We start from the raw sequence: 20,891 nt of genomic DNA on the forward strand, positions 1-20,891 counted from the left end.
CATGGCTTCCCACTGCGGTAAGACCAACCCTCAGGTGCATGGCTTCCCACTGCGGTAAGACCAACCCTCAGGTGCATGGCTTCCCACTGCGAGACCAACCCTCAGGTGCATGGCTTCCCACTGCGGTTAAGAACAACCCTCAGGTGCATGGCTTCCCACTGCGGTAAGACCAACCCTCAGGTGCATGGCTTTCCACTGCGGTAAGACCAACCCTCAGGTGCATGGCTTCCCACTGCAGTAAGACCAACCCTCAGGTGCATGGCTTCCCACTGCAGTAAGACCAACCCTCAGGTGCATGGCTTCCCACTGCAGTAAGACCAACCCTCAGGTGCATGGCTTCCTACTGTGGTAAGACCAACCCTCAGGTGCATGGCTTCCCACTGTGAGACCAACCCTCAGGTGCATGGCTTCCCACTGTGAGACCAACCCTCAGGTGCATGGCTTTCCACTGCGGTAAGGGCAGGAACCTGTTGGTGGCGCTATAACAGGCCAATGTGAAAAGGGTGGGATATATTCCTCAGCCTAGTAAGAAAATTGTAAATTGCATGCTGCGTTCATGATTTGAGGCTTTTGTTCACAACGGGGCAATCTTGCAAACTGTGAAAGCCAATTATAGCCAATTAGGATGGAATATGAAATATCGGACAGATCCGACTTGAGCACATGACCATAGAGATACTGTGTAACGAAAAGTCGGCCTCCTGGTGGCGCTATAAAAGGCAGATGCGGAAAATGCAGGTCAAAGGTTTGTCCTTGGCCTCTAGGGAGTGTGCATGCAACGTTTCACTCAGATCGGTGCATTTTTAGGTAAAAAATGTGAAAATGTGGGGCAGAGGTTCATCGTTGGCATCCAGGGAGTGTGTGTGTGCAAAGTTTGGCATCGACCGGGTTAACGGTGCCGGAGATTAGCTGGTAACAGACGGACGGAAGGACGGACACACACACACACACACACACACACACACACACGGACGGAGTGCAAAACATACTCTCTCCCCATGCCTTCGGCCTGGTGGAGACAATTACCTAAATCGCTCTTGTCCCGCTGTGTCCCAGATCTGCAGTTTGACCGTCTTGCCTCCGACGTTGACCACCCTGGAACCAAACTCTACTCCTATGGTGTGGTTGGAGTCCTGCTTGACTGCAGCAGGCCGGGAGGAAGGACAGAGGGGGAGAGAGAGAGAGAGCATTGTCAAAGTTACTCACAGCCTCGGCGTCAACATAACTCTTATAACCTTCCGAGACTCGATCGACTCGTCTTAGAGAGATCTGATCCTTTTTTTAGCGGAAATCGAAAAAATTATATGGGGTCGTTTGTGGGGAGACTCAGAACAAAAAGACTTGTGAGCTGTGGGAGTTCGACGTAAAGTCATACAGTTAAAAACCCCAGAGAAAAAGCTGTGCATTGTTGCCACAGTCCATCGCTTTCAAGTCGGCTCCCAGAGACCGAGGTGTGATCTATAATGTGTTGGTGCTTATTTTAAAGACATGAGCGGTTCTCTTCAAACAGCTCATATCCATATCAGAGGGCTGGAGGGAGTCCCTGAGAGATTAACACCACCACCCCTCTCTCTCTCTCTCACCCTCCCTCTCTCTCTCTATCCACTGACAGCACTGGAACTCCACAAGTCTTTTCACTAACAAGCCTCTCTGTGCGACTGGACATGCATCTATTGACCGATTCCATAACGGGTCTCATGGTCGCAGCCTACGTATTTCCTGTAGGCGGAGACGACACATCTGCGGTTACTCTTTTACCTGCTTTTTACTAACACTAACATTACAAAGATGCCCAGAACATCGGGATGAACCTGTGTGGTTTATGGCTGCTCCAACAGTAGTGGCAACATTATTAAAAAAAAACGTAATCTACCGCGGTGGCTGAGACCAGAGCCATTGAGTAATGGTTGAGACAAAGCAGTGAAAGGTCCTGAAAGATACATAACGTCAGTCTTACCCAGTACCCAATCTTTCTGTTTTAGGAACACAAGGCTGCTGTACATTATACCTCATACATGAGGTATAAAGTAACCCTATAAACTAACCCTTTAAAATATTATTCACCAAAGCGAAATGTATCGAATCTATTTGAGTAATTTGATGACCAGCAGTGGTTCCCTATGGAGACACAAATAAGGTACACTTTGGCTGGCCGTCAAATTATTGTCTTAGGAATGCGACAGAAACTAAAATATCCATGAGTTATCCCTTTAATGCGCGTGTGTTTAGTATCTGCGCAATTTCAATCAAATGAAAGACTTCTTTGTGCTAGGCCTGAGATTCTCCACTGCAGCAGCAAGATGATTGTACTTTTTCCCTATAAAAAAAAAACTTCTTTCCTTTCTCCTCCGTTTTCCAGACTGTTATAATATGGGATATTGTGTTAATAGCGCAATGTACGATTTTGACATGTGTTTACAATGTCATGTTTAGCCCAAGCATTTATTCAGAATATATTCACATAATGTACACTCTGTACAGTACACAAATCACCAGGTTAAGTCAGTGTTCACATGCAGAACTGCGGCCTTGGCCAACAGTAGTGGCACCCGAGAGCTAAAACACAGTGTAAAGCACAGTGTTTAACCCATTTTGGGCGGGAACCCCTTTTGGTGTTAGCATTATGTTATGCTTTAGCTATTTAAAAAATAGCAGATCTACAAGCTCATAGCTTGTAGGTCTGCTATTTTTGAAAAATCGTGAAAATGTGCCTCAAATCTTTGAATATATATTGTTACAGAGTGAACATTTTAACTCAATTCTTTGCTTCTGGGTTGCGGTCCCTGGAACAACATATTTTCAGATGGGGGGGACGGATGCATATTACATAATAATTTTTGGGGTCCTTGACATGAAATATTGAACACCACTGATACAGAAACATTGGGTATTTCAGAAAACTGTCAGGATTTTGAAGACTTTTTAAATTTCGACGTCAGGCCTAAATGGGTTAATCTCCGTGTGCTCACATTAGCACGTGTCGTCTTCGATGTCCCGTTTCCAAACTCTGTCTGCGCTGCAGTACAACAAACCGCTTCGATCCATCCATCCATGTGGCGTTTCAAGTCTCCGTCCGATTTCACGCCCCGACAACTTTGAACAGCACAGCACTGCTTACTTACACAATGCTGGCCAACTGTTCATGTCAGCAGTCTAACAACACGGTCATGTTTCTGTGTTTCTGTTGCTTATGAATACAATCTGCCTGGAGGAACCTGCTGTAAAGCACGCCCGCATTAGAGGAAGTGACAGTTTTACGGCTTATCTTCTTAGCACAGTGGTTGGGTTAATTGGTTCCCAAACTTTTTCATGTCAAGGACCCCCAAAATGACTCCCCAGCGGACTCCCATTTGAAACCGATACGCCAGGGACTCCCATAAGAGAAGATTTTCATGGCTCTAGCAGTGATTCTGAAACCGTTTAATTTCATGAATTAGGTAACGGACCTCCATTTAATGGCATTTCTATCTCTGGGACCCCAATTTATATTGTAAAATCAATGTTAATTTAAGAGAGTGTAAAAATGGACATTTGGTTCCATTCGTACACTCTTAGAGTTACACACCCATAAGGGTCCATTTGGTTCCTAGCCATCATTTAGCTGGGGACCCCCTGGAACTCCCTCCAGGACCCCCTGGGGGTCCCCGGACACCACTTTGGGAACCACAGTTCTAGCATGATTGACACAGAAGACTAAAATAAGTGTCGTCAGCTCCAAGGAGAATAATACATTTATTAACCCATGTTGGGTGGGAACACCTTATGGTGTTAGCATTATGTTATACTTTAGCTATTGAAAAATAGCAGATCTACAAGCTCATAGTGCGCCACCGAGTGGTGCGCTACGAGCTTGTAGGTCTGCTATTTTTGAAAAATCGAAGAACGACTGACATAGAAACATAGCTTTTTCAGAAAACTCAGGATTTAGAAGACATTTTTAGAATCTGATCTCAGGTCAAAATGGGTTAATTAAAGCCTATGACGTGTCGACCACAACCTCATCGAGTCAGACCTGATGAAGGTCCAAAACATGGTCGTTCGCTCGTTGGTTTTTAATAACGTATTCTCCTGGGTGGTGGTGACACATAGTCTGCGGACTTGTTTTTCTTCTCCCAGTGTACTGTATGTATTGTTGTCCACTGTGCCCAGCACCTGTCATTTTTACTTTTTGGATGTTGCATGCTTCCCTTTTGGACAGCATTCTAAACAGCATTATCATCATTAAAGCTGCTATAAGCAATAATATGTCAACATTTTAATGACCTTTTCCTATATATATATATATATATATATTTGTTGGGGGGGGGGGGTCTCTGTGACACATCTAGAGGCCACAATCTGCATTCAAAGATGTTCCTAGAAGCTTTGTCATTGGTTGGAAAAAAGAAAACCCGGTCGCAATGACTAACCAATCAGGAAATAGACAGGCAAATCGACCAATGCAAATTGCGGTCCCTTGCGGTCACAGAGACAAAACATTTTTTGGGAGTGTTTTACTCATTGCTGGCTGTCTCTGTATACCAAAAAAGAAGTAAAAAAAATGTCATTAAAATGTTGACATATTATTGCTTGTAGCAGCTTTAATATTGTAATTATTAGATAGATTAGATACAAGATATACTAGGTGTGCCGGGCGGGCCGATATGCAGCCCAAACACATCTCTGATGTTATCATCAGTATAATTATGCCCGCAGCCCATATATGGGCATGCCCCCTTTTGGGCCCATATATGGGCATGCCCCCTTTTGGGCCCATATATGGAGCTTGACTGATTTGATTGGCTGATGCCATGATGACACATTGAGGTTAAGGCCAGTCCACACCAATGCAACTCCATGCAACTGCAAGGGACAATGGGGATTAATGGTTGCAAGTAGTTGCATGTTGCAAGGAGTTGCAATTATCTAATGTAATCCTGGGCGCTACACTTCCTCTGCCAACCTGGGAGGGGGGAGCGGACTGACCTCATGCTTCCTTCTATGCATGAGGAGTCCAAGCTGCTTCTTTTCACCTGACAGGGGGGAATTCCTCGGCCGAATGTAGCGCGTGGAAGGAACACGTTATTCCGACCAGTTCATTTCCCCTCCATCAGGCGCCCCGGCTGGCCAGGGGGAGGTAAACCGCAAATTAATCAGATGTTATGACAAATTGCCACCCTTACTGGCAAGGGTTTTATACTTTTATTATGTGAAAATTGTGTGTGTGTGTGTGTGTGTGTGTGTGTGTGTGTGTGTGTGTGTGTGTGTGTGTGTGAGCGCACGCAACCTTATTTGCCACTATGGAAATCTCACGGCCATAAAAATCTCATTTAAAACATCCCTGACAGCTCTGTGTGTGCGTTTAATAGTTATAGGGCTGACATTTTAGTTCATGATTAATTCTCGTACAAATAAATAATTGCACTTGACGATTTAATTGTGCTTTTGGCATTGAACGTTGTTAACGCCTTTGTAAACAAAAGTTGTACAGGGCAGATATGACATGATAAATAATAATTACAAACTAATAACTGACAATGGCTGTTCCAATAAATGATCAAAGTAAGTCAAGTTAAGTTTCTCTAAAGCAATGGTTCCCAAACATTTCTCATGTCAAGGACCCCCGAATTGACACTAATTAGCCCGCGGACCCCCATTTGAAACGATATGCCAGGGACCCCCATAAGAGAAGATTTGTATTGCGGTTCTAGCAGTGATTCTCAACCATTTTCATTTCAAGCACCCCCAGTTTAACCCCTATTGGTGTTAGCATTATGTTATGCTTTAGCTATTGAAAAATAGCAGATCTACAAGCTCATAGCGCGCGAGTGGCGCGCTACGAGCTTGTAGGTCTGCTATTTTTGAAAAATCAAAGAACGACTGACATAGAAACATAGCTTTTTCAGAAAACTGTCAGGATGTAGAAGACATTTTTAGAATCTGATCTCAGGTCAAAATGGGTTAACATGAACTGGGGGTGCTTGTACTCCCATAAGGGTCCATTTGGTTCCTAACTATTATTTAGCTGGGGAACCCCTGGAACTCCCTCAATGACCCCTGGGGGTCCTTGGACCACACTTTGGGAACCAGTGCTCTAATATAATTAATCTCCAATAATTGCTATTATGTAATAATTGTGACAGGCGTCATTAACATTTTTCTGAAAAATCTATGTTTCTATGTCAGTGGTTCTCAAACTATTTCATGTCGGACCCCCAAAATTATATGTAATGGGCCGCCGACCCCCCATCTGAAAATATGTTGTTCCAGGGAGGACCCCCCCAGAAGCAAAGATTTGAGTTAAAATGTTCACTGTGAAAGAATATATAAAGATTTGCGCAACATTTTCACGACTTTTCAAAAATAGCAGACCTACAAGCTCGTAGCACAGCACTCTGTGCCGCGCTATGAGCTTGTAGATCTGCTATTTTTCAAAAGCTAAAGTATAACAGAATGCTTGAAACACCAAAAGGGGTTCCCGTCCCAAAATGGGTTAATAGCAAGAGTGTTATCATTCACAATTATTTGATTATTTGAATTATTTGATAAGGCTAGGCAAAATAAGCTTCGGCTTCAGCCTACACCTTTTCGGTGCCACCTCTTTGTAAAAAACTTAAATGCAAATGATGAAACTTAACATGTAAATGTAAAGCACCGAAATAAACGATTCATTCATTCATGTGTGGAAACTTACACTTGCTCTCAATGAACTGGTGGAGGAGGCAGGACTTCCCCGCCCCAGCACTGCCGATCACAAGGAACTTGAACAGGAAGTCTGAAAAAAGCAAAGAAGAGCGATTCAGAATATATAAAACAATGCTATGGTATGTATGGTCATGTCTGGCATCCTCAGACATGAGAATCATTATGTTATACTTTAGCTGTTGAAAAAAATAGCAGATCTACAAGCTCATAGCACGGCACCGAGTGCCGCGCTACGAGCTTGTAGATCTGCTATTTTTTTGAAAAATCGTGAAAGTGTGGGCGCATTTCGGGCGCCAAAATCTTTGCTTCTGGGGGTGGGGGGGGTCCCTGGTACTACATATTTTCAGATGGGGGTCGGCGGCCAAATACAGATAATTCTGGGGGTGTAACATAATGCTTAAAACACCAAAAGGGCTTCCTTCCCGTCCAGAATCATGGGTTAACAAACAGCCAAGTCTATGGACTCTGGGCAGTGGGGGGAGAGACCGGGAACAGAGGAAAGGAAGAGGGTCAGAATGACTCCATTACTGCAGCTTTCAGCGGAGTGTCATGTACATCGTTGCTATCTTGGGAACTCACAGGAATTCTTCAGCTGCTTCTACAGACATTGCGTGTGAAGAGAAGAGAGTGGCTTCTTCTTTGAGTCTTTAGGAGAATTATACAACCCACACACAACCCACACGACCCCCCGAGGTCAAAAAGACACGAGTCCTCTCGACTACGGTTCAGTCCAAAGGCTGGCTTTGTGTGCAGTGACGAGAGAGGACAAGGGACAGCTGCATAGCGTAGGCAGGGCCATACTGTAGATCCATGAGATATACTGTATGATAATAAACAAATAGACAATATGGGGATTGAGGACTGAGAAGTACGGTAGTGTGTGTGTGTGTGTACTGCGTGTGTGTGTGTGTGTGTGTGTGTGTGTGGGGGGGGGGGGGGGGGGGGGGGTAAGTGAGTGAAAAACAATAACAGACAGACTAGTGCTTAGGATTTAAACCTAGAGGTCAATAGAAAACAGAGCCTGAGGCGCGAGTAATCCCTCTTAAGGAAACAAACAAGAAGCTGGTAACTACCGCCCCGTTTCCATCCTTTGTTCCACCTCAACGGACTCTAAAGTGCACCTGAATATAAGCCGCACCAGCTAAATTTAGGGAAAAGAACTAATGTGTACATATTGTATACAAGCCGCACTGTACTATAAGCCGCATAGAGGCCATAGCCGGCCATAGAAGGTCCCCTAGTGGCCGTTATAGCTGTAAAAATCCATAGATTAGCCGAACCGTTCTATAGGGCCTCAGGGTTCAAAGCATGGGAAAAAAGTAGCGGCTTTAGTCCGGAAATTACGGTAATTCAAGAACAAATCAGCAGCTATACTGTTACCCAGGGGGCAAAGGGGGTTGACCTGCATTTGTCATAACATACAAAGTTGTCCACCAGAAATATCTATGACCCAATAGAATCACAACCTATATGGACACACCGGTCAATTTCTTTGCTGGAAATCCAATATGGCCACCACAATATTAGCCCCCATTAGCCTATAATGCGGGTGAATAGGGCAACATTTTTAACTGAGGGATATTTCCACGAAACTTCACAGGTTGATCAATGATATGAATACCATAATGGTTTGTATTGGAAGTTTCCATGATATCCAATATGGCCACCACAATACTAGCACCCAGAAAATAGGTTTGGCTCTAAATTCTGATCCAGATGAGCTATAAATACAAACTCATGGTTTCTAACCACGAGAGATATATAAATATTTTAGCCATAATTTCCCTCTATTAAGTATTATTGTTCTGGGGTGTTTCTTTGCAGAAAGACATCCCTCTGGCTGTATTTTGGTTTTGTTCTACTGTTTCTGTTGGCATTTCCTCTGTTTATGTTGACAATCATCCCTGGCAGGGACGTGCATCGCCAAGCCGGACATCGCTTCACTGAGTATGGATGGTCTCTCAGTGATGGTCCCCTGTCCATCTAGAGCCAGCCTGGCCTATGCCAGCAAATCTGTTCATGTGCCAGGGACTGGAGACAAGATGCAGCAGGAGCTTCACTCCATTCCGGACTGGGGGTGCATCAACCTTACCTTGGACTCTGGCTGGCATCCCTTCATGAAAGGACGCGATGAGAGAGATCAATGTCCCTGGACAGCCAAACTTGCCAGGGATCTGCCACAGGCACTCACAATTGACTGTGTGAAAGGCCTTGGTGAGGTCGACAAACACCATATAGAGACCCTTCTGCTCTCTGCACTTTTCTTGCAGCTGGCAAATGGAAAAGATCATGTTACAGGTACCTCTGCCTCCGTGGAAACCACATTGGGATCCAGGGAGAACATTCTCAGCATGGCTGATTAGCCGGTTGAGGATGATTCTTGCTAAGATCTTTCCTGTGATGTTCAGGACTCAGGAGGGCTATACCATGATGGTTATCACAGTATGCCCCGTCCCCTTTTCTCTTGTAAACATGCACTATGGATGCATCCTTGAAGTCTTGAGGGACTTCCCCCTCTTCCAGATGACCTGGTACAGGTGCCAAGCCTCCATTCTTGTAGATGTCTGCGGGCAACCCATCACCTCCTGGTGCCTTTCCAGAAGTGGTTTGTTGGAGTGCTTTCACAGTGCTTTCACTGGGGCGACTGTGGCTCAGGAGGTAGAGCAGGAGGTAGAGCTGGTCGTCCAATGATCCATGGGTCGGCGGTTCGAATCCCGGCTCCTCCTGTCTACATGTCGAAGTGTCCTTGGGCAAGACACTGAACCCCAAATTGCTCCCGATGTGCTGGTTGGTACCTTGCATGGCATCCGCCGCAATCGGTGTATGAATGGGTGAATGTAATGCACAATCTATGTAAAGCGCCTTGGATAAAGGCACTATATAAATGCACCATTTACCATTTACTGTCTCTGCACTGGTGGGGGGGGTCAGCCAGATCAGCTTTGATTGGCAGCTGGGGTATCGTGGCAATATCCTCTTCGGAAATTGAGGACTCTCTGTTTAAGTGTGCTAGGATGTCACTCTTGTCAGTGAGCAGGACACTTGTGAGAGGAGCGGACTGGAGTTGAGCCAGTGGTTTTGGGCCCATAAAGAGCACACATAATGATGCATGCACCTGAGACATTACCAGTCAGGAATGGAGTGAAGCTCCTGCTGCATCTTGTCTCCAGTCCCTGGCACATGAACAGATTTTCTGGCAGCCTTTGATACAGCTACATGATATTGTCTTGTTCATTGACATAGGCCAGGCTGGCTCTGTAGATGGACAGGGGACTGCATTCCCGTCACTGAGAGACCATCCAGACTCAGTGAAGGAAGGGATGTCCGGCTTGGCGATGCACGTCCCTGCCAGGAATGATTGTCAACATAAACAGAGGAGATGCCAACAAACAGTAGAACAAAACCAAAATACAGCCAGAGGGATGTCTTTCTGCAAAGAAACAACCCAGAACAATAATATCTTTCGTGGTTAGAAACCATGAGTTTGTATTTCTAGCTCATCTGGTTCAGAATTTAGAGCCAACCCTATTTTCTGGGTGCTAGTATTGTGGTGGCCATATTGGATTTCCAGCAAAGAAATTGACCGGTGTGTCCACCCACATAGGTTGTGATTCTATTGGGTCATAGATATTTCTGGTGGACAACCTTTGATGTTATGGCAAATGCAGGTATTCAAAAAAGGAGTGGTTTGCCCCCCTGGGTAATAGGATCTGACAGGAAATGTAATGTCTTTTCCTTTTCATGTTTGCAGCCATTTTGACAATATGCAAGCTCAAGAAAATATGTTCCTTCTGTGCCATGAATCTTAGCCAATGGATTAATATTGCTTGTGTTTGCCAAAACAGTCAACAATCATGGTAGAAATCATGGTAAAGCACTATTTCGGGTAGCCACCATCTTGTAAATATGCACAATAAGGGTCCAGACACACCCAATAATGAAAATAGGTATTCCATTGAGTCTCTCATGGTCAGAAACCATGAAATAGACACCAAGTTTGCATTTCTAGCTTATCTGGTTCAGAAGTTAGAGCCAAAACCTATTTTTTTAGTGCTAATAATGTGGCGGCCATATTGTGGTGGCCATATTGGATTTCATGGAAACTTGCAATACAAAAAATGTTCGTATTCATATCATTGATCAACCTGAGAAGTTTCGTGGAAATATCTCTCAATTTTTGCCCTATTCACCCCCCATTATAACTAATAGGGGCTAATATTGGGGGCGGCCATATTGGACTTTCGCAACAAAATTGACCGAGTTGTCCATATAGGTTGTGATCCTATGGGGTCATAGATATTATTTCTGGTGGACAACTTTGTATGTTGTGACAAATGCAGGTTTCCTAAAAAAAGGGTGGTTTGCCCCCTGGGTATGTACCTAGACGAGCGTAAACTGCTGTTTGAATTCCAATCTGGCTTCAGAACATCCCACTCCACTGACACATGCTTCAGAACATCCCACTCCACTGACACATGCTTCAGAACATCCCACTCCACTGACACATGCTTCAGAACATCCCACTCCACTGACACATGCTTCAGAACATCCCACTCCACTGACACATGCTTCAGAACATCCCACTCCACTGACACATGCTTCAGAACATCCCACTCCACTGACACATGCTTCAGAACATCCCACTCCACTGACACATGCTTCAGAACATCCCACTCCACTGACACATGCTTCAGAACATCCCACTCCACTGACACATGCCTACTGTATTTGAACGACTACATGATTAAACGTGAGGTAGACTCGGGCAAATACTGTGGCATGGTCATGCTGGACCTCCGAAAGGTGTTCCGACACTGTAAATCACTCAATTCTCCTGGACAACCTGAAGGCGATCGGTTTGATTGATTGATTGATTGAAGAATGTATTAACAGTTTGCAGAATTACAGTACATTTCAAGCACAAACTCAATACAAAGGCTGTTAACTGTGAGTGGACGACCCAATTAAGCATTACACTTGTTTCCAATAGGGTCCACCATGTTCAAATCATCAAAACATTTAGAGACGTACAAATAGACACTTCTATAGACAGAACAGGAATTGATCATTAAACTGGATGAAATCCTACCTGGAGGGAAGAGAACGATTGGTTGACATCAAAGGAACCATGTCCTCTCCCCTCCCTTTGGGAAGCGAATTGTTCCCGTTTGCTGACGACTCAGCACTCCTGATCTCGGGGGAGGACAAAATGCAGGTTGAGGAGGCTCTCAGTTCGGAAATCACCAAAATACAAACTTGGCTTACCGATAACAAACTCTCACTACATCCCGGAAAAACAGAATCCATTCTTTTTTGGGTCCAAACATGCTCTCAGTAAAGTAAATGGAAATTATTTCAAGGTCAGAGTTGACGACATAGTAATCTCCAGCACTAAGAGATTACATATCTTGGCTGTATTCTTGACAACAAACTGACAGGTGAAAGCATGGCAATTGGCAACAAGGGTAATCAAAGAAGTAAACCAAAGAACAAGATTTCTGTGCAGAATGTCCTTGTTTGTTAACAGAACTGCTCTCAAGACTCTAGCGGGATCCCTAATTCTAGCCTGGCTAATAAGCCAGACCGAATCAGCCGTTGGCAAAAAAAAATTGCCTGCCGGCGGATTACGGTCTGGAGAGGCTCAATTGTACGCCCATTTCCTACAGCAGAGAACTGGTGTGGCCAATCGGGACACGGTATGCAATATGGGCGGGCTTTGGTACAGTGACGTTCAATGCTTGAGACCTTTGACTGACAGTAGCTCTAACCAATTGCGTCAAAGAGAAAATGTTTGAACCCGCCCCCCGGGAAACAAGATCCATACACAGCATCTCCAGACTCAAATACCACACAACAGTGTGATTTGAGTCTGGCTTATTAGCCAGGCTACCCTAATTCAGCCCTACTTTGACTATGCTTCAGCTATAATGACATGCCCAAAATAGGGATGCCACGGTTTAAGTGGTTAAAAGGTATATTCAGTGATTTCACTTAATTCAAATATCACTTATTTTTTTGTTTTGTTGTAATAATCCTCCCTACGATAGTGTGCTGACCATAAAAGGAGTTCCGCCCCGTCCCCAGTTAACCCCTGGTGGTCAAAAAAACATAGGTTTCATTTTTGGCTAGGTGGCCCAGCCTTCATCCAATCAGGATAGAGAGGGGCCTTCCGCCAATCATGATCGAGCGGGGGCGGGCCTTGGTGTGTGTGTGTGTGCAGTTGGTATGTCGCGCGTCCCCCCCACTGTAGTGCGTGCATGTGCACATCTTGTTACCGGGCGGACCGGGGGGTTTTCCAATTCACCCAAATCACTGAATGCTCCTTTAAGCACTGGTAGTAATATATCCAGAACTGCCCGCCTGGTAAATGATTATACCAGGATTAATCTGGTAAGATTACAAGCCAGGTAAACGCCCTACTATGGCCATGAATATTCAGCTTCACACAAGGTCAACACAGCACCGAGAGTCACAGAGTCCCCAGAGGACAGGACAGGGGATGAACATTGATCTTTTGTTCCTCTGTGACATTTAAACACATTATGCAGGAGGTGCTCTTGAGCCACATTCCCTTCCTTGACGCAAACAAATTGTGTGCGTGCGTGCCTGCGTGAGTGTGTAAACATGGCTGTTTTCTCAAGTAACATAACCTTGAGATCAAATTCATACTCCGAGAGAACTGCCACAATAAGCACAAGGAAGTGCTTTTGTAGTACAAGTACAGTGTGTCACACTGGCTTTCAACAGAGTGTGACAGCAACACAACTAACACACCGTTTACAAAGTTTGCCTCAGTTCAGTTGAGAATAATCCCAGTTCCCAGACATCACATCACCCAAAAACAAGTTAATCCATTTTGGGCGGGGAACCCCTTTTGGTGTTTTAAACATTATGTTATAATTTAGCTATTGAAAAAAGCAGATCTACAAGCTCATAGCGCGAACTTGTAGGTCTGCTATTTTTGAAAAATCGTTAAAATGTGCCTCAAATCTTTCAGAAAATTGTCATGATTTAGAAAACATTTTTTTTAAATTTCGACGTCAGGCCTGAATGGGTTAACTACGCTGCCTGGTGTCAAGGTATGAAGACAGTGGAGGAGACAGGAAAGCAGCGCTGCCATCCGCCATGCCGTGCCAGCCTGTTTAGACTAACGTTAAGTGTTACCAGCCTCGGCAGACAGTGTGGGCTGGTATTGTTGTTTTTTCACCTTTTGAATCTCAGACTGTGTTTATCCTACTATAAATGCGGCACATCTCTGCCTGTGTGTGTGTGTACTGTGTGTGTGTGTGTGTGTGTGTGTGTGTGTGCGGTTGTAATGCGCGTAACTCAAGAACCGTTTGACACACACGTTCCTAACCACCACAGGGAGTGCACTAAGTGCCCGGCCTCGAGTCTGTGGGACACACCGTTGTCCAGGAAGACCACAAAGGTCTCTGGTCGGGCTCTGCCAGAGGAGCTAATGAGCCAAAGTCCAATCACCTGTGCAATTTCCAGCCTCTGCCTCAGCCAATTGATTGCCAAGGCAACCCCGCACCTGACAATTGATTACCTAACCAGTCCACCTTTCACAGTCAGTTTGCACTTTTCAGACACAGATACAGAGATCTCCATATACAGTATAGGCACAAAAGGGACACAGACAGATAGTTAAAAAAGGTGCTATGACAAGTTGACAACGGGTATTATTAGGTTCCCTGCAAGTTGCATCGTTCTCAAGTAGGCCGGTGGCCGATGGGCACGTACAGGTCTATATAGTACCGGACAAATTTGGGTTTATTTTCGTATTAACGCAGGAACAATGGCCTCCATTATAGCATGCTAATTCTCCAGGAATAGAAAGGCTGCTGCAGTTTCTATAAACTTGGGATTCCCAATGGATGATGTCACTGGTAGCAGTGGTAGGCAGGTTTCTGAACTGTCCACAGCCCTCCTCTGAGACACAAACCAAGTAGATGGAAATGGTATACCATTATGTTGGGACAGAAGACACTTGATTCATGCACAACGTACTGTATGCTGTCAAAATGTAAAGAAATCACAAAAAATTAAATTACAAAAAAAAAGAAATGGTACCGTTATTATCATCATAGTGAGGACCAATTATATGTAAGGGATTAGTCGCTGCCTGCCACACAAGTACACACTTACCAGTGATGTAAATAGGATGCAGGGATGGTCTTTTAGAGGAGTCCCAGGGACATTTTATGTTATATAATGTGGTTATATTCATGTAGAAAACAGAAGAAAATATTATAACTAAACTAGAATAAAAAAACAGTACAGTAGTGGATCCCATGGATGCAGAGGTCGTTGTTTTATTGCGTCCCTTAACTATAAACTGCGTTTTGGGATGCAAAATGCACCCTGTTTTAATCTCTGACTTACACCACAACAATGCCGTCGACAACCTTCTTCTTGAACTTTCTGTGCTGCTCAGGTCTCTGTGATGATGAGACCTGAGCAAAAAATAAATCTCAAAATACCACCTGAGCTTTTACTACAAACACATCGCTACTGTTCCAGAACACAGTGACCTCTTGGTTGGTACGCATGGGAAAATACACAGTCACAGACAGTGCAGTCCCCATGGAGACGCCAGTGATAGCATGGGAGGCTAACTAACACAATCAACAAGAGCTCAAACTCATTTCCTTTCCTACTGGGGTTGCCCGTCATTCAGATCGGCGATGCACCCAATATACTGCCGCCAGAGATTGAATAGATAACACAGATAAAAGAGTTGTGACATGATAGGACATAATTTCCCTGGTATTGAAATATAATGCCATACTTTTGCACTGAGGAAAGTCCTTCGACATGGACTGAAACGTGCTCTTTTGCACTCTATTAATATTATGCACAGTTACAAGCATAAATGTATCAAATAGAAAACATTGAAAGAAACATATTATCCAGTCTCTAGTCTAAAGTCCTTTGTTCTCCCTTTCAATGCAGGTAACCTTAAAATTCTACTGGGTTGCCTTGCCTGTCTTTCAGATTCTAAGTCTGGGGTCAGATATTCACATAATTATACAAAGCGGTGTGAGCTCACAGTTGAGAATAGTGTGTGTGTGTGTGTGTGTGTGTGTGTGTGTGTGTGTGTGTGTGTGTGAGAGAGAGAGGAGATATTGCCTAATTTCCCTAGGACTACTATTATAGCAAACTACACATGCAGTAAAATGTGTCACGTGACGTGCTTTGAATCCGTCAGCCTTCAGCCTTGTGACACACAGAATGATGTCAACCATGACATGATGAAGAAAAACAGGTTATACGACCGTATAAATAATCATTTGCGTCCAGACAGTCACTCAAGGCTAAAGCTGGTCTGGTCTACGCTGTTCTTCTTTTAACCCATTTTGACCTGAGATCAGATTCTAAAAATGTCTTCTACATCCTGACAGTTTTCTGAAAAAGCTATGTTTCTGTCAGTCGTTCTTCAATTTTTCAAAAATAGCAGACCTACAAGCTCGTAGCGCGCCACTCGGTGGCGCGCTATGAGCTTGTAGATCTGCTATTTTGCAATAGCTAAACCATAACATAATGCTAACACCAAAAGGGGTTCCCGCCCAAAATGGGTTAAGTATAGTTTTAGTTTAGTAGTTTACCGGTAGTCCTAAACGTTGTAACCTAAAAACAAACTAGACCTGTCTGTCACATCTATTATATAATCGCAATTATTTGAGAAAATAATCGCAATCATTTTGCATAATGGCTATAATCGTTGCATAATGTCGAGACGTGTCCATACATTTTTAATAAAATAGTGGATATAGCAGATCCACGAGCTCTCAGTGCATCACGTTGTGAGCTTCTAGATTCCCTGGAAGACAATGGCAATGTTCTTCCACGCCAAAAACTAAAATTAAATCGTTAATCTCAATTATTTGCATAGGCATTTAACCGTCAAGTAAAATGTCGTGATCGTGACAGGCAGCCCTAATCCAAACATGAGTCACTCAACATCAATTTTTATTCCAGTCAGACTCCATTTAGTCTAAACATAAACAAGTGCCTGTGTCACCATCAATTACCCACTAGCCCATTTTGACCTGAGATCAGATTCTAAAAATGTCTTCTACATCCTGACAGTTTTCTGAAAAAGCTATGTTTCTATGTCAGTCGTTCTTCGATTTTTCAAAAATAGCAGACCTAGAAGCTCGTAGCGCGCCACTCGGTGGCGCGCTATGAGCTTGTAGATCTGCTATTTTTCAATAGCTAAAGCATAACATAATGCCAACACCAAAAGGGGTTCCCGCCCCAAAATGGGTTTATAATAGATTGTGTGCGTAGTACTGCGTATGCAGTACACGGAAATGGTTTCACTATGACTATACTAAAAAACACTGTACCGAAAATGAATGAAAGACCGGCTGTTCTGTTAGAACAAGTTAAACTACCCTCGTGCTTCCTCATAATCTTACTCCTGTTGTGGCCCTCTGAAGAGAGAACAGAGTACAAATCAATAGGGGATATCACAGTAGCATTAGTGCCGCGGCACTCAACGATAAATCCGGCACGCTAGCGTAAATGTCTCCTAGGGTTTCAGCCAGGATGGAGGACATGAATAGTGTGTGTACTGTATATATGAGAGAGAGAGAGAGAGAGAGAGAGAGCAATGAAAAGAGGGTGAAGGTGTGACATTTCAAAACAGCAGGGTTTTGAATATCCGTTCCATTGTCCTACGTCGTTCACTGATATCATTGCAGACGAGGGTGAAGACGTATGAACATATTATGTAGTTAAACAACCATTTGATCCTAATAGCCCAGCGGCTTACACATATAGACATATATAGTGACAAGTCGACACCACACACACTTGCAGGCTGCAGCTTGTTTTGTTGTTTCCATCAAGTCTGACAGTGTACGATGCAAGTCTGACAGTGTACGATACCCACAACATCTAATGAAATTGGGAGACGAGCTTTTCAGTTTAAAGCTTCATCCGATTGGAACAACTTGTCTGTTTCTTTGAGATCAATTACATCATTTAACATGTTCAAGGCCTCTTTGCTTGTAGACCTGTAGCCCATTTGTACTTTATTTTTATTATTTTTGTATTATTTTTATTTTTATTATTTTCATTAGTAGTATCACTATTTTAGTATTTTGTTAGGTGTTTCAGTGCAGTTGCTTCTGGTCTTGATGTAGTGTTTGAGTGGTTTGGAGAGCATCTATGTTGTGTTGATGTTGTAAGTGTATTGTTGTGTGTCGACATGTTCAATGTATTGTTTTGTCTATGTACTGTATTAATTGTGTTGTGCCCGAGGACCCCCTCTAAAACGAGATGATACATCTCAAGGAGTTATCCTCTAAAGCAGGGGTTCTCAACGTTTTTGGCCGGGGACCCCCGGAAATGCTTTGGCAATGTATCGGGACCCCCGCCCCGCCCCCTCCCGACCCCCAATATAATTGACTGCTACAATAACCTTAATAATAGAGACAATACAATACTGAAACCAGGTATAATCATTAGGGAAGGTGTATGCATGTACTATGTGTACTATGTAAACTCTTCATTTCCATTTCCAGCCATTTAGTTGCAAAAAACAAAAAAAAAAAAAAACATGTTAACCATGTGGGGACATTCAGGTGTCGTAGCAGCAGTAAACCCAAACACAGGGGATAGGTACAGTGTACAGGTAGAGGGGTAGTATGATTGATTACTCCGACCTAGCCCCAATATGTATACTCGCAGTGATGCTATGAGCATCAGGGTGCATTTTGCATCCCAAAACGCAACGATTGTTGATAATGGACCCATCCGTGGACCTTTCTGGGGGTCCCATGGACACACTACTGTACTCGGCAGCACTGTACTGTAACTTTGGTGCTATTCAATTTACTTAGTTTATGTTTGCATATACTTTGTTGTTTTTTGTATAACTCTTTGCAAATTGTGTTTATTTCTTTCAGATACATTTTCTACATGAATATAACCATATTATTAACCATATAAGATGAAATGGGAGTTAAATGCTGCAATTTGTAAAAAATGACAAAATATCTCCTCCTAACGTCGTTGAAGCGGGACTCATAAAATGTCCATGGGACGGTCCATCTAAAAGACCACCCCCGTGCCCATTACAGTGGAAACCTATCACTGATTATACCAATGTTGGGATACAACTTTCTTTCTCACCTTTATTTATACTTGGAATACAGTTGAGGGCAAGCCCTCATTTTCAACGTAGCCAAGGTTACAATACATAAAATACAGTCACAAAACAATACATCAAACAACATTATAAATCAGGGTAAATTACAAAAGGAACTTTATACAGAACAACCATCAGTAAAATAGATCAATTGAAGCAGGAGCAATCACGGTGAAAAATGTTCTGGAGCATTCATTTGAACTGACCGAAGGATGGCAGGGAGCTCAGTTTTAAGGAGTTTTCGAGTTCATTCCATGAAGTTGGGCCATTGACAGAAAAAGCTGTCTTGGCCAACTCTGTCTGGGCCAGAGGAACCTTGAGCCTTAAGAAATCACTAGAGCGGGTCTGATAGGTGCTATTGTTCAGTTCCATCATGGAACAAATATAGTCAGGGAGCATCCCAGCAATGGCTTCATATAAAAATAGGTGCCAACTTAAGAAATAAGTAGTAGCCTTGCCGAGCCATGAGGCCAATAGTGCAGGAGCCTATCTCCTGTTTCTGTAGCGTGAGGCAGCTTGATGTACAAGTACACCCCCTGGACATGACGCTAGTATGTCGCAGGGACTTACCCCCAATCTAACCCTTGATGCTGAGTGTCAAGCAGGGAGGCACTGGGTCCCATTTTTAGAGTCTTTGGTATGACCCGGCCGGGGATCGAACCCCGACCTCCCAGTCTCAGGGTGGACACTCTAACCACAAGGCCACTGAGCACTATTGTTCAGTTCCATCATGGAACAAATATAGTAAGAGAGTGGCGACACTAGCGTTGACTCCCATTGTAACAATGGAATGGGGAAGTGCTCATTCTACCTCAATGAGATAGTTCCAATGTTTGGAACTATAGCCCATATAGGCACCCGCTTTGCAGGCGAGATCAAAGCGTGTCGCCGCCACTCTCTTACTATTCCACTCGGGTCTGACCATAGCTGTCGGTCTCTCTGCAATGTCTGACAGAGACCGAGTTATCATGCATAAGTCATACCACCAGTAAATTGTATAATGTAAGAAGCTAGTGCATGCATATTATATCCCTATGAATGGCTATTGGTACAATCACTGGCAACAGTGGATGCAATGCACTGCTGAGTGACCTCCGCTGAGAAGTTAATGAGAAACTCAATACTGGCTGGCAGCAGGTGCTGCTCCCTCCCAGTAGAACCAGTGAGTGACTTTCCTCATACAGACCCAAAACAGGTCACGTTAATTATCTACGAAACGAAAAGGGTATAATTTGTAAAAGAAACCCAAAATGTTTTCACTGAAAAGCATCATGGTGCATGTATATGTATGCAGTGTACACACACGCCACGCATGCATTGATGACAGGAGTGTCGGATTCAATTTACACCATTTCAAGACACCATAATCTGCAGTAGCTAGCTACTTCTACCTCCCTGATTGATTGATTGATTGATTGATTGATGTATTTATTAACAGTTTGCAGAATGGGTACATTTCACATGAAAGCACAGCTCAATATGGACGACACACTGATAAAGCACTACACTTGTTTACAACAGGGTCCACCTTTTTCAATTCATCAGAACATTTAGAGACGAACAAATATACACTTCTATATAAAAAAAAAAACCCAGACATGACATGATTTAATTATGATAAAGCAGCAAACTATATAGGGTAATAATAACGCGATATCTGATGTAAAACAGTCGATCTAACTTTTTAGTTGGCGACAACAAACATCACCACCATCTGTTATATTACAGCGGCAGCCCCTGTTATTGATAGAAGATAAGCATGAAGGTATCACGTTTATACCACACACTATAGTGGGGAAACACGACACTGTAATAATGTGGCAGATGGAGAACTAAGGTCCATTGCCGCTAAACGTTACAACGTCATTTAGCAAGTTGAAGCTAACATTAGCAACAAACACCACACACAGCTAGCTGGGGAGAGAGAGAGCTAGTTAGCAGTAACTGCTAAAGAGACAGCCTGTGTGTCGGTTGCCAAACCAAAGAGCACAGATCTACAAGCTAACAATGTGTCGCGTCGCCACCAGCTGTCAGCTTGTAGATCTGT

General features: G+C 43.7%; 2 protein-coding genes across 4 annotated transcripts in view; one reads left to right on the forward strand and one right to left on the reverse strand.

Annotated features, from left to right (window-relative positions):
• Positions 1 to 20,891, forward strand: part of ap2s1 (adaptor related protein complex 2 subunit sigma 1) — an 84,838-nt gene that overhangs the window by 40,959 nt on the left and 22,988 nt on the right. The window lies entirely within an intron of this gene.
• The window catches only part of rab4b (RAB4B, member RAS oncogene family), a 40,970-nt gene that overhangs the window by 19,767 nt on the left and 312 nt on the right, over positions 1 to 20,891 (reverse strand). For all 3 annotated transcript variants that reach the window (XM_079515061.1, XM_079515060.1, XM_079515062.1), the window contains exons 2-3: positions 6,674 to 6,754; positions 1,027 to 1,141 (exon numbers count right to left, since the gene is read on the reverse strand). In XM_079515061.1, the coding sequence (XP_079371187.1) occupies positions 1,027 to 1,141; positions 6,674 to 6,754 (196 nt within the window). The remainder of the gene's footprint in view (positions 1 to 1,026; positions 1,142 to 6,673; positions 6,755 to 20,891) is intronic.

The sequence above is a fragment of the Electrona antarctica genome, assembly GCF_951216825.1.
Source record: "Electrona antarctica genome assembly, chromosome: 11".
Taxonomy (NCBI): Eukaryota; Metazoa; Chordata; class Actinopteri; order Myctophiformes; family Myctophidae; genus Electrona; species Electrona antarctica.